The sequence below is a fragment of the Taudactylus pleione genome, unplaced genomic scaffold, assembly GCF_031769625.1.
Source record: "Taudactylus pleione unplaced genomic scaffold, aTauple2 ptg000080l, whole genome shotgun sequence".
NCBI classification, from domain to species: Eukaryota; Metazoa; Chordata; class Amphibia; order Anura; family Myobatrachidae; genus Taudactylus; species Taudactylus pleione.
In genome coordinates this window covers 2,981,709-2,995,873 of record NW_028284482.1, presented here as the reverse complement: position 1 = coordinate 2,995,873, position 14,165 = coordinate 2,981,709, and the positions used below count along the sequence as shown (strand labels likewise).

Below are 14,165 nucleotides of genomic sequence, written 5' to 3'. Positions count from 1 at the left end.
ACTGTATGGTGTAGGAAAATTAGAAAATGTCATATCAATCATATTATTATCAGGCAATAAAGTAAATATATGTGCGTTATCTCCAGAAGTTGTTGTTAAAATATTTTGGGATGTGTTTGCCCAGTTGCATATTCCTTGGAAAACAATTAAACCAGTAAATGAAGTGTTGGTAGAGAATAAAGCATTTTATTTTTTTTCTAAATATAAAATAAACTAAAATTATTACATTTGTAGGTCCTTTTTCTGGATATAGTGCTCAGTTCACAATATATGCTAATAAATATACACATTAGAAATTTGTAAGTATAGCTTTATTTCAAGAGCATAGAACTTCATTAGACCTTGTGTAAACAATATACATTTGGTATTCTTGTAAGAGCGAGAAACAGCTGATAACATTGTGGCATATTTCTGCGAACTAGTTGTTTATAATTTCCCCAAACGCATTCCTCAATGCACCCCAACAGTTCAGGTTTTAGAGATATCCATGGTTGAGCACAGGTGGTTAAATCAAATTGACTGAGGTGCTAATTAAGTCACCTGTGTTGTCAAGTATGAATATCCTTAAACCCTGGAGTGTTAGGGTGCCCTGAGAACTGAGTTTGTGAAACTCTCCCCTAGATAGAATAAGTTAAAATGACCGTTTTCAACAAATTATTCCATTAAAATTTTAAAATAAAAAACACATTAAAAGAAAAATAGTAATGCCCAAAGAAAGTCGTCTGTCCCAAAAAAAATTGGATATACACAGCAGTAAGAACATTATTCACACAGCAAAAAATACAAAACATTGCATCCAATGCAAAGCTGTGTACAAGTTTCTGAAAAGGTGCACCTTCTTTGTTTGAAGTGACAATCTATATGTGGACATCATCTTTATATTACATTTCCACTTAAAACCTCCTCTTTTTCGCACAATGCTCTTTCTAGGAACCCTGCTATATCCTGCCTGCAACCATTTGTAGCCAGAGATGCAGAACGCTTTCAGAGACGAAGGACCATGACTGCTCATTCAGTGCTAAGGGTAAAAGGTGTACAATAGATGTAGTGATCTGTTGAATTGCCTATATCTTCAGCTGAAACAAGTGGCTAATTCACTTAACACATCTAGCCAGAGCAGGTTTGAATTACCTACCACGGCTTGCATGCTACTCTCAAAAGGTCTCTATTATTGAACCTTAGGACAATTAGAGCAGGCAGGCAACGGTTGGATACTTGGCAGGACGATCCCACCAAAACACCATCTTGAGGACACAATAAGGAAAGACAGGGCAATGCCATCATAGCTGAAATGTCTAAAGCCACTAACATGAATAGAGAACAAGGTTTGCTTTCACATAGAAAAATACCAATCTTTGTAAAGCAAGTTAGTATTTTTGCTTTTCATTTTATCTACTACAGTAAGTATATGTTTTAATGAAATGCAATACATAAACCCCAGTTACCAGTCCCATAAACCCATTTTAAAACTTCACCCCCATTTCTCATACATTCATTATAGTCCCCAACAAAATAAAGTCACGCATGAAGCATTTTCCTGACAATGCACATTTTCAGGTCAATGTAGTGTATTATTTTATTACAACTTTGTAAAAGTGGGATCTTAAACAAAATTCCACTCTAAACAAATGAACACATATTAAAATATGTTCTTATGTGAATGGCTATTCATCATCAATCAGTTTCTCCTCTTTGTCTTCCTCCTTCCTCTTCTTCAACTCTTCCTCTTCATCTGTGTATTCATCAACCTGACCATACGCAAGAGTTGTGTGGGCCAGGTCCACTTCAATAGGGAAGATATCTGCCCCTTTCAGGACCTCATAGCACTGGTCATCATATTTAGACATTGCAGAGACAAAGCGCTGAAGCTGGAACACAATATCTTGTACTGGAGGACAAAGAAGGACACGGAGTAAGATGATATTCTAATACAAGTGTATTCACTTACAACACAACATTGTCACTGGTAAATGTGAAATCTATTTTCCTTTTTTATTACACTGAAGTACCAAAAGTCATGGGATAGCAGTATGTAAGGTAATGGTAGGTCACCGTACCATGATGTGTTAGAAATGTCCAGACTTGCATCAGTTGTAATCGGACACCAGCAAGGCGACATGAATTTTCGGAGTTCGAACAGGGCATGATAGTGTGTGCCTGACGGATGGGACACTCCATTTCCGAAGTTGTGCGGACATTCAACATTCCTTGGGGATACCTCATGAAAGGCATTACCACCGACAGTGGAGAGCACAGTGGCCGACCACTGGTGCTTAATGATCATGACCAACAACGTCTTGCCAAAATTGTCTGTGGTAACATACAAGTGACATTGGCTCAAATCACATCCACATTCAATGCAGGAGGCACCAGACACATATCCAGCAGGTCAGTGCAGCGTTCTTTAGCTTATAATAGAATATTGTATCTGAAGACCCAACAGAGTGCCCCTGTTAACACTACAATACCAGATACAGCACCTCACCTTGGCTCCTGATGTCGCTAATTGGACCCTGGAGTACTGGCAACATATGCCCAATGAGTCATGGTTCCAGTTGGTAGGGTTTGGGTGTGGCGCAAACCCCATGAGACCATGGACCCCAGTTGTCAACAAGGTACCGTGCAGGCTGGTGGTGACTCCATAATGGTGTGGGGTATGTTCACGTAGCGTGGATCAGGTCCGCCTGAACACATCATTGGCCGGAAACCATTACGTTGCATTGCTTTATGACCATTTGCAGCCCTTCCTTGGACTTCATGTACCTCCACAAAGATGGAATATTCCAGCAGGACAATGTGTCATCGGTCCCAAGTAGTCAGGAATTGGTTCAAAGGGCAATCTGGAGAGGTCCGACTAATGGTGTGGCCACCACGTTTGTCAGACATGAACCCAAACGAGCATTTATGGGACGTGAAGGAGAGGTCCATTTGCACCCAAGATCCTGCCCCTACAAATATCAGGGAGCTGTGGGAAGCTATCCAGACGGCATGGGTTAACATCTCTCCAAAGGTCTTCCGTACCCTTATGGAATTGATGCCACGTCGAGTTGCTGCACTTTGCCGGGCTAGAGGGGGTTCTACACAATACTTGGCATCTATCCCATTACTTTTGGCACTTCAGTATATAAAGGATTTAGTATGAGGGCACTGAACTAATAACATGTTTAAGCTGGGCATACACTATACAATTTTCTGTCAGATATATCGTCCAATCTGGCTGGAATGAAAACCTGGTAATGTATGGGAGCAAATGACAGTCAATCATATGATTTTAAACACTGAAAAAAGGACAAAAAAAATTATTCAAATTGGTTACATTTGTGTGTTTTAACAAATTTGTCTGAACATCCGGCTATTTTCCAGTGTTTGTGAGCAAATGGACGATTGTCATTTGCTCCCATACATTACCAGGTTTTCTTTCTAACCAGCCAGATTGGACAGATATCTGACAGAAAATTGTATAGTGGATGCCCAGCTTTAGACTGTACAATGGAAGTTATTATATATAATATGCAAAATGTTATTTATATATATTTACACAAACATACAGTGACTAAATGCCAAATTCTATGTTTTTGTGAAACAAAACTGAAATGATTGGCAATTCCGGAAGGTCCTGAGCAGCTTGAGACTGCTGAATAATATTAAGAATTCACCAATTACATACTCTACTACTACAGTCCCCTAAGACTAAACTTTCACAGACAGGGCCTTCCATCCTTTTGGTTGTCAGTGTGCACTACCTTTCTCTAAAGGGCTCATATTCCCTGTGCACATTAACTTATTTGATCTGTCTTCTACTTATTGGATACTAGAAGCAAGTAGAGGTTTTGTAGTGGTATGTTTTTTTTGGCAACTACAGTATATAGTGATATAGGAAATGTATTCAAATCTACCACTAAACAATGCTAGGCAATTGGTCTGTGTGTAAGGAATAACTCCCCTGGAAAGTGCAGGCTGCACACAAGAAATGCTTACAAAGATAATATTTTAGCAGTGCATAACAGATAAGAGACAACAGGCATCTATCACTTAGGGTCTATTAGACTGCATACTAGTTACTTGTGTGCATTTAAGGTTTTTGCTCCATTACCCCACACAACATCCATCTGTACAGATACAATTCATATTAATTTAACACCTTGGAACATCTCTGTGTTGAAGAAGAGATAAAGAAAAGTTCTTGCACATTACAGCACACACAAAAAAGGGGTTAGCATAAGTAAAGCGAAAATTGTGAAACTGCAATTGAAAAAAACATTGTTTTTTTAATATAGCCTTTCTTAATAGTGTGGTCTGTGTGATGTAGGACTGTGTACTTTTGGTAAGAACAGCAGTCTCAAATTAATCTCTTCATAACCTTGTTACACAGACTAACCACTACTTCACTGGTATTCTGGCAACAGATGCCCTAAAAAAAAATGTGACTTGTAACTTGCATCATCAGTAGGCATCCCTATTTCTCACTTCACAGCTAATCTTGTTGGATACACTTACCATGTTTCTGGTCTAAGAGCTCTATCTTTTCTAAGACATCTTTCCTCATCTTAGCGAAACGCGTTCGTGCTTCCTGCCGACAACGTAATATCAACCGATATTCATAATTTCCAGTACTAACACGATACAATGGCTCTCCCAGTGCCTGAAAAGCAAAGAAGTTATTTACACAGTGACTAAGAAAGAGTTTTACTTATGCTTAAGCAAAGCCCCTAATTTGGGGCTTTTCCTTTGAAAGCTTTCATAAGATAGATGCACACTACAAGATATCTGTCCAATCTGGCTGGTTGGAACGAAAATCTGGTAATGTAAGGGAGCTAATTACAATCAACCATTTGTTCCCAAACACTGGAAAACAGTAAAAATGGCTAAATCTATATGATTTATCCAATTTGTCCGAACTAGCAATTTTGTCCGTTTTCCAGCATTTGGGAGCAAATGGTCAATTGTCATTTGTTCCCAAACATTACTAGGGGTTCTATGTACTAAGCAGTGATAAGTGACAAAGTGATAAGTCTGTGATAAGTGCCAGCCAATCAGCTCCCAACTGTCATTTTCAAACACAGCCTGTGAGATGACAGTTGGAAGCTGATTGGCTGGCACTTATCACAGACTTATCACTTTTCACTCTGTCACTTATCACTGCTTAGTACATAGAACCCCTAGATCTTCGTTCCAACCAGCAAAAGTACCAGTGGAAAGCAATTAGTGATCAGGATTGAAGAAGTACTGATTGTATCAAACAATACCACCCATTGTGTGTATTTTTGTACCTTTCTTTATGCACCTGGATACCATCACGGTTAAACCGGGGAGAAAACGAAAACTAAATTCACCATTACTTAGGAAGGGATGTATTGTATTTCTTATATTCCTTTTTTTATCTTTGTTTGGTGTGACACAAAATTCTGTGAATCAATAAACAAAGATAAAAAAAGGAATATAAGAAATACAATACATCCCTTCCTAAGTAATGGTGAATTTTCTTCTTTTCGTTTTCTCCCCGGTTTAACCGTGATGCTATCCAGGTGCATAAAGAAAGGTACAAAAATACACACAATGGGTGGTATTGTTTGATACAATCAGTACTTAATTTCTTCAATCCTGATCACCAATTGCTTTCCACTGGTAATAGGGGCATACCGAACTCACACTGGAGCAACATGTACACCATTCACTGCAGTAAATATGTGCGGAAACAGGCGTACACAAACTCACTTTTGCCGGCTGGTATGGAGTCCAATTGGACATAAAGAAACCCAGATAGGAGGATTTCTACACCTGTTGCTGTGAGTGTGGTACGCTTAATACTATATATTCTCCACTCCTCCCTATAAAGAAATCTTTGTATATTTTCACTTACCAAAGCTAAAGTGAGTTTGGGTACGCCTGTTTCCGCACATATTTACTGCAGTGAATGGTTTACATGGTTGGAAAGATAAGATACCTTTACATGTTTACCAGCAAGTTGTTCCAGTGTGAGTTCGGTATGCCTGAATTACCAGTGGAAAGCAATCAGTGATCAGAATTGAAGAATTACTGATTGTATCAAACAATACCACCCATTGTGTGTATTTTTGTACCTTTCTTTATGCACCTGGATACCATCACGGTTAAACCGGGGAGAAAACAAATAGAAGAAAATTCACCATTACTTAGGAAGGGATGTATTGTATTTCTTTATATTCCTTTTTTTATCTTTGTTTATTGATTCACAGAATTTTGTGTCACACCATTTAGTAGCGCTTTGCCTTGTGTATCCTCATCTTCTAATTAGTATTGTTCTCATTTGTTATCTTGGGAATGGTGAATCCCAGTAGATTTGAATATACTTACTAAAGCTGCTCTTGCGCACAATTTGAAGGTTATCTATTTTTATTGTAAAACAAATAAACCTCCAATTTTTAAAAACATTTGATATTAATATCAGCTTTTTGCATATTTTATGCATGTCCCCACTGTCACACAAAAGGAGGGAGATGCCACGCTGTTCTAATATTTTGTTAAATAATCCAACAAGTAGTGAAAGTTTTATTGTTTCCTATGCAGGGAATAAAAAAATATTTTGAGTCTGTATAATAACACTAAAGGCCCCCATACACCTACGCCTTTTTTGGACGATTATACGTTTTTCGACTCGCCGTACGATCAATCTTGTCGAAATCGTGTATTTTTTAACTGTGATATGATATGATGCGCGCTCCCGCTGCTCCTTCAATCGGATCTTATGTTCATATGTGCAGCACATCTTATTCGTCGTATTCGTATGCTGATCGTGCCATATTTTTCAGCATACGACGCATCATGCGTCTGAACGTCCGAGTCCCGCCACTTGAGTGACAAGTTCCTGTGTATGCCCACTGCAGACAGTACCCAAATGGAGAGGAACAGCTTTTTTTCTGGAGCCACGGTTGTGCAGGTATGTATAGTATATAGAAAGGCCACTGGCCACCAATGTTTGGCATATACAGTCAGGTGCATAAATATTGGGACATTGACAGAATTTTCATATTTTGGCCTTTATTCACCACCACAATGGCTTTGAAATGAAACAAACAAGATGTGCTTTAACTGCAGACTTTCAGATTTAATTTGTGGGTAATTACATGCAAATCAGGTGAACGGTGTAGGAATTATAACAGTTTCTATATGTGCCTCCCACTTTTTAAGGGGCCAAAAGTAATGGGACTATCAACTCAAAAGCTATTTCATGGACAGGTGTGGGCTATTCCCTCGTTATTTCATTATCAATTAAGCAGGTAAAAGGTCTGGAGTTGATTCTAGGTGTGACATTTGCATTTGGAATCAGTTGCTGTCGACTCTCAATATGAGATCCAAAGAGCTGTCACTATCAGTGAAGGAAGCCATCATTAGGCTGAAAATTCAAAACAAACCCATCAGAGAGATAGCAAAAACATTAGGTGTGGCCAAATCAACTGTTTCGAACATTCTTAAAAAGAAAGAACGCACCGGAGAGTTCAGCAACACCAAAAGACCCTGAAGGCCACGGAAAACAACTGTGGTGGATGACAGAAGAATTATTTCCTTGGTGAAGAAAAACCCCTTCACAACAGTTGACCAAATCAAGAACACTCTCCAGGAGGTAGGTGTATATGTGTCAAAGTCAACAATCAAGAGAAGACTTCACAAGAGTGAATATAGAGGGTTCACCACAAGATGTAAAACATTGGTGAGCCACAAAAATAGAAAGCCAGATTAGAGTTTGCCAAACAACATCTAAAAAAGCCACTACAGTTCTGGAACAACATCCTATGGACAGATGAGACAAAGATCAACTTGTACCAGAGTGATGGGAAGAGAAGAGTATGGAGAAGGAAAGGAACTGCTCATGATCCAAAACATAACACCTCACTAGTGAAGCATGGTGGTGGTAGTGTCATGGCGTGTGCGCATGTATGGCTGCCAATGGAACTGGTTCCCTTGTATTTATTGATGATGTGACTGCTGACAAAAGCAGCAGAATGAATTCTGAAGTGTTTCGGGCAATATTATATGCTCATATTCAGTCAAATGGTTCAGAACTCATTGGACGGCACTTCACAGTGCAGATGGACAATGACCCAAAGCATACTGCAAAAGCAACCAAAGAGTTTTGTAAGGCTAAAAAGTGGAATGTTATGCAATGGCCAAGTCAATCCCCTGACCTGAATCCGATTGAGCATGCATTTCACTTGATGAAGACAAAACTGAAGGGAAAATGCCCCAAGAACAAGCAGGAACTGAAGACATTTGCAGTAGAGGCCTGGCAGAGCATCACCAGGGATGAAACCCAGTTTCTGGTGAGGTCTATGCGTTCCAGACTTCAGGCTGTAATTGCCTGCAAAGGATTTGCAACAAAGTATTAAAAAGTGAAAGTTAGATTTAGGATTGTTTAGTTTGTCCCATTACTTTTGGCCCCTTAAAAAGTGGAAGGCACATATAGAAACCGTTGTAATTCCTACACCGTTCACCTGATTTGGATGTAATTACCCTCAAATTCAATTTGAAAGTCTGCAGTTAAAGCACATCTTGTTTGTTTCATTTCAAAGCCATTGTGGCGGTGAATAGAGGTCAAAATATGAAAATTCTGTCAATGTCCCAATATTTATGCATAGCGGTTGTTGCCCTGCAGACACTGAACTTGTCTGTTTTCCCAGCAATGGCCACACCCTGTTTGCCCAGCCATGCTCCTTGGCCACCTATGTGCCTTGCAATGCCCACCATCTACCTATTGTGTCCCCCACAATGCCCACTGATCACCAATGTTTTGCATTTGTATAGTGTCCGTAGCTTGGAGCCCGGCACACAATGGGCACACCCTGTTTGGCCAGCCATGCTCCTTGCCCACCTATGTGCCTAGCAATGCCCGCCATCTACCTATTATGTCCCCCACAATGCCCACTGGTCACCAATGTTTTGCATTTGTATAGTGTCCGTAGCTTGGAGCCCGGCACACAATGGGCACACCCTGTTTGGCCAGCCATGCTCCTTGCCCACCTATGTGCCTAGCAGCCACCTTTGTTTTTGTTCCTATGACCATCGGTCACTACACCCTCCACCGGCCATGTTTTCTCAATGTAATAATGTAAAGCACATATACTGCTACAAAATTGGATATAAGCTTGACAACATAGACCAGGGGTCTTCAACCTTTGGCCCTCTAGTTGCTGTGGAACTACAGATCCCAGGATGCCATGCCACAGTTTTAGCATGCTGTTATATAAAAACGGTGGCAGGGCATGCTGGGATGTGTAGTTCCACAGCAGCTGGAGGGCCAAAGGTTGAAGACCCCTGCCATAGACAATTATGCACAATAAATAACATTTGAACTTTTTTAATAACAACAAAACAATAATCCTAAAACACATTAATAGAACACTTTGGGACACATATTCCCAAAATTCAAATACCAGAATATAAGTCCACACAGGGGCCCCATAGTTCAATGGCCACCCCCAATGTTGGGGGTGGCCATACTAAAACCACCCAATGAATATGTCCTTTTTACTTTACATTTTTATTTTTTTTCACCATAGGAAGGTCTCTGGATTGTGAACCAGAAATCATAACTGGCTTTATCGAGCTAAACAGGCACCTTGACTGTTTTGGCGTACAAAGTCCAAAATGTACAACAGACAGAAGCGTAACCAGGCCTTACTGCAATTGTCAGAGTATAGTAAGCCATATCACGATGATGCATCGTCCCTAGTGTGGGTGCGCCAAAAGATCCAGAATCTACGTACTGCCTTCATTAAACAGTACAAGAAGGTGGAGGATTCCAAACGCTCGGGAGCTGGTGCCGACAGCATATACACACCCACGCTATGGTATTATGAGCTGATGATGTTCCTGGTACAGCAGGATCCTGGGAGACCTTCTCTAGAGGTGATGGCGGAGTCAGAGTGTAGCCTGCTGGAAGAGGATGTTGGTGGTTCGGCAGAGTCATCTATGGTAAGTTCCAAAGTTTTAAATAGACTGCTCTTGCCACGACACTGCACCATCCCCGTTAAAATAGACCATATATTCTTCTCTGACCAGAGAAGAGCCGGTTTCCATAACCGCTGGGACCCCCACTGAGGGGAATGGAGCAACCTCTTCCGGATGATCAGGGTCTTCAACTGCAGGTGTGCCCAATAACCTTTGCTGGGTGGCTTTCTTGCGCATGAAGTTGTGCAGGATACAGCAAGCCATGACCACCCAGTCAATCTTCTCCACCTTTAAATTTATGGGGGTATGCAAAATCCTGAATCGGTTGCTCAAGATCCCAAAGGCATTCTCCACAATTAGCCTTGCACTTGATAGGCGGTAATTGAACACACGCTTATCATGGTTTAAGGCCCTCTGTGGGAATGGCTTCATTAAATGTTCATGAAGGGCGAAAGCCTAGTCAGCCACAAATACAAAATTCAGCCCATGTTTCGTTGCCTCTCTGGCGGCAAATGTAGGGTGTTACTGGTGAGCCTTTGGTAGAATGACGTCTTCTGAAAGGAGCCACCGTCAGAAGAACGCCCGTTCTTCCCCACATCGACAAACATAATCTCATAGTTTGCGTTCACCACAGCCATCAGAACAACACTGAAGTAGCCCTTATAATTGTAGTAGTAGGAACCACTGTTGGCAGGTTGGTTAATCCTAATATGCCTTCTGTCGATAGCTCCGAAGTTAGGGAAGTGCCAATGGCTCTCAAACTCCTCCCCAATGGCTATCCACTCTTCTGTGGTTGTAGGGAACTGTGAAAGCAATTGAATACTACATTAAACTCTCAAATTGAAATTTTTCAATTTTTTTGACAGACTTCAGAGATCCCCAGCACCCCAGACCTACACAGTGGAAAAGATATTACTGCTGCCAATCAAAACCCCACGACACCAATTCCCAAAAAAACAAAAGCGGAAAACAAAAAATTTAGAAAAGGAAGAAGACCCACTACTTTGTCAGGCCAGAGAGGCCTTATTGAAACCACCAGATGAATATGACAACTTTGCTTCCTATGTCAGTGCAGCGGTCCAAGGAATGGCCCAGGATCAAAGATTTCAATTTGAAAGACGGACATCTGAACTCATATTTAAAGCAAGGCAATGTCTACTGACATCAGACACTAGCATCATTACCCCACCAGTAGTTCCAAGCACCCCTACACTCACGCCAACACCCACCTACTATTCATCCCAAACATACCATCCACCAACGGGAAACTACCCACCCTACCTTCCTGATATCCCACCTACCTCCACCTTCCAAAATCTGCGTCCACCCACCTCCTTCTACCCAACTCATCTCCCACCAACCTCATCCTACCTTCCTGCACCCCCAACCACCTCCTCCTTCCAAACTAATCACCCACCCAATTCCACCTACCAACCTCTTGCTACAAACAGTACCTCCTTTCAAACAACTCAAACCCCCCCACCTCCTCCTACCAACCTCTTCCTCCACCCACCTCCACCTACCATCCTGCTCCCCCAAACACCTCCTCCAGCCAAACAACTCAGCCCCCCCCCCCCCACCTCCTCCTACCAATCTCTTCCCCCAACCACCTCCACCTACCATCCTGAATCCCTAAACAACTCATCCTACGAAAATATTAATCCAACCGCAGCATCCAACCAAACGATTTCTACCCCACCCTCTCCACCCAATTTATTCGCACTATTAGGTGAAACTAATGAGGACAATGATGTTTTATCATAATTGTTATGTGTTTCCCTAAATATTTTAAACACGTGTTTGTTACTAATGAAGTTTCATACTCCCTGGTAAATATGGTGCTAAATGCAGCATGGTGTTTGTGACCCACACTCTCAGGCGGCTTGGAACACATGCTGGAAGTGCATGTCAGTCGGGCCGGGACCACTGATTCTGCACTTTCTGCATGTGTTTGCGCCCCTGTAATCTGGACCGCAAACACCAAAGCTCATGCCGCACCATACTTACCAGGGATTGGGTAACCTGGTGATAGTTTTAACATTTTACCCATCTTTATATTATATATATACACATATACACACACACACACACACACACATATACATACATATACATACACACACGTTTCACATAAGTGTTTTTTTTAAAGCAAATTTAACACAAACAAAAATGCAGAACTTTAAATAAAAATTTTCTCTGCTTTGAACAAAAAAAAGTTGTGGTGTGTGTGTGTTTTAACTTACCTTACAGTAACGGAACTGCAGCACCTTCACAATAGCCTTGCAGGTCTCCGGGATAATGCGTCCCAAAGCTTGAGCGGAGATGCGGGTCCCAAACTTTAGGTCCTCAAAGGAGCGTCCCGTAGCCAGATACCTCAGCGTAGCCACGAGCCTCTCCTCGGCCGTGATGGCCAATACGTAATTTGGTGTCTTGCTTCCGAATATAGGGGGTCACCAGACACAGCAATTCCTGAAAGGTGGTGTCATCCATCCGCAGGAAGTTGCGATAGTCACCCGGATTGTGCTCCCTCATCTCCATCAGCATGGGCATATAGGATTGATTCTCCCTCTCCAGCAGCCAATCCTTGGTCCAGCAGGACCTCATCCTCCTCCTATGCTGGGCCCTCTCCCTCTCCTCACTCAGCTTGACCACAGCATTGGACAGCAGTGCTCTATAACGGCAGGGATCCATCACCACAAAAAAGCAGAAAATAGACCGACCACAGGAAATAGAGCAAGAAGCACTTTGTAAATCTAGGCAATACAAGGCAATGCACAGTAGCTAGCAATGTGGAGCGTTCAGCAGGGTAAAAACCAAGCCTCACTAATCACAGAGCAAACAGGAGTGCACAGAGCTGAAGAGGCAGGCATTTTTTATACCCCCAGTTAAACACAGTCCTCTATTTAAATTTGGGGCCAATCGATCGTATGTTTTTGGTGAGGCACACGATCAACCGTTTACACGATCCGTCGTATAGTGACGTGTGTTCGTACGACTGATCTCATGAAAATCCTGTTGAAAAAAACGCAAAAAAACATGTGGTCAGGACCGGCGGCGATTGAACGGAAATCGTATGATGAATCTGATCTTATGCTGGTCGTGCAGGTGTATGGGCCCTATAAGCCACAAGAAGGAGAAAGAAGATTCTTTTTCTAGGGAAAATATATGGATATGAAAATAACAACATCTTTGTGTATTTAACCAAAGTTATAAATCCATGTTGCTTGTATTAATAAGGGAAGAAGGTTTTGACTTATTTCAACTATGCAAAGAACAACAACAGAACACTGCATTGTGTCTCTCATAGAATTTCTGTGTGCGTCAGGAAAGTCACCCTACCAATATATGTATATCATTGTGGTCTCACATTGAATTAGTCCTGTTCAGGTTCTGATTAGATATACATATGCTTTTTCTTTATTTTCGCCCAAATATATATGTTTTTTTTCCCGGTTTATATTTATATCTATAGTACGTAATTGAATCCATCTTTAAAGTGATATCTAATAAAAGTTATATTTTAATACATTTACATTCTCACATCCATAAGCGTGCCCTCCAAAAATTCTTCTTTTTTTTTCTTCTTCGTATAATCTAATGTCCCCACTGTCACAAGATAAAAGATATGTTCCTAACTACATATAAGGTATACTGATACTTACTATGCTGCTGTATTCCTCGTCATCCATCTCTTTCACTTTTAAACAGTATGACTGAAAAGACATTAAATTGTAAATACATTAATGATAATATTTTGTTATAGTATCAAACACAAATCAGGTACCGATATTAAAATAACCAATCTTATTAAAGACCATCAATAAATAAAATTCCATTCTAAATAACAGACACAACACTAACTCCCGCCTTTTCCTCAGTAAGTTACCCCACTCCCATTTAGCACCTCCATACTGTATGTGTGTGTGCAATCAGAACTCAGCGAATACTATATTATTTGGACTGTCCTAGCTGGATGCATTGAGAATGTTTCTTCACTAAACAGGAGTTATTTCAAGCAGGTGCTGCAATCATTCCATATTTCCTGCCCTAGCAGACTGAAGACCTGATTCAAAGAGGGTTGCAATGCGATTATTGATAAAATGCACCTGTGCCTGGGTTGCACTGCGCATGCGTCAAGGTACATTACCGTCGGCGCTCGCAGCTACTATTTTCCCGTATGATTGACAGTCAGGGAGCCTTTGGAGGGGGTAACAGGGGAGTGGCAGCAAAAACGAAGGCAG

General features: G+C 41.1%; 1 protein-coding gene and 1 pseudogene across 2 annotated transcripts in view; both read right to left on the bottom strand.

Annotated features, from left to right (window-relative positions):
* Window positions 1-293: 293 nt before the first annotated feature.
* The window catches only part of PICK1 (protein interacting with PRKCA 1), a 74,312-nt gene continuing 60,440 nt past the window's right edge, over window positions 294-14,165 (bottom strand). Inside the window, exons 11-13 of the mRNA XM_088468011.1 lie at window positions 13,587-13,637; window positions 4,498-4,642; window positions 294-1,888 (exon numbers count right to left, since the gene is read on the bottom strand). Coding sequence (XP_088324137.1) covers window positions 1,665-1,888; window positions 4,498-4,642; window positions 13,587-13,637 — 420 coding nt within the window. The 3' untranslated portion in view covers window positions 294-1,664. The remainder of the gene's footprint in view (window positions 1,889-4,497; window positions 4,643-13,586; window positions 13,638-14,165) is intronic.
* Window positions 9,359-12,590, bottom strand: LOC148532248 (uncharacterized; annotated as a pseudogene). Its single transcript, XR_015877753.1, has 2 exons — window positions 12,168-12,590; window positions 9,359-10,727 (listed from the first exon to the last, which is right to left on the bottom strand). The product of XR_015877753.1 is annotated as an uncharacterized LOC148532248 (transcript).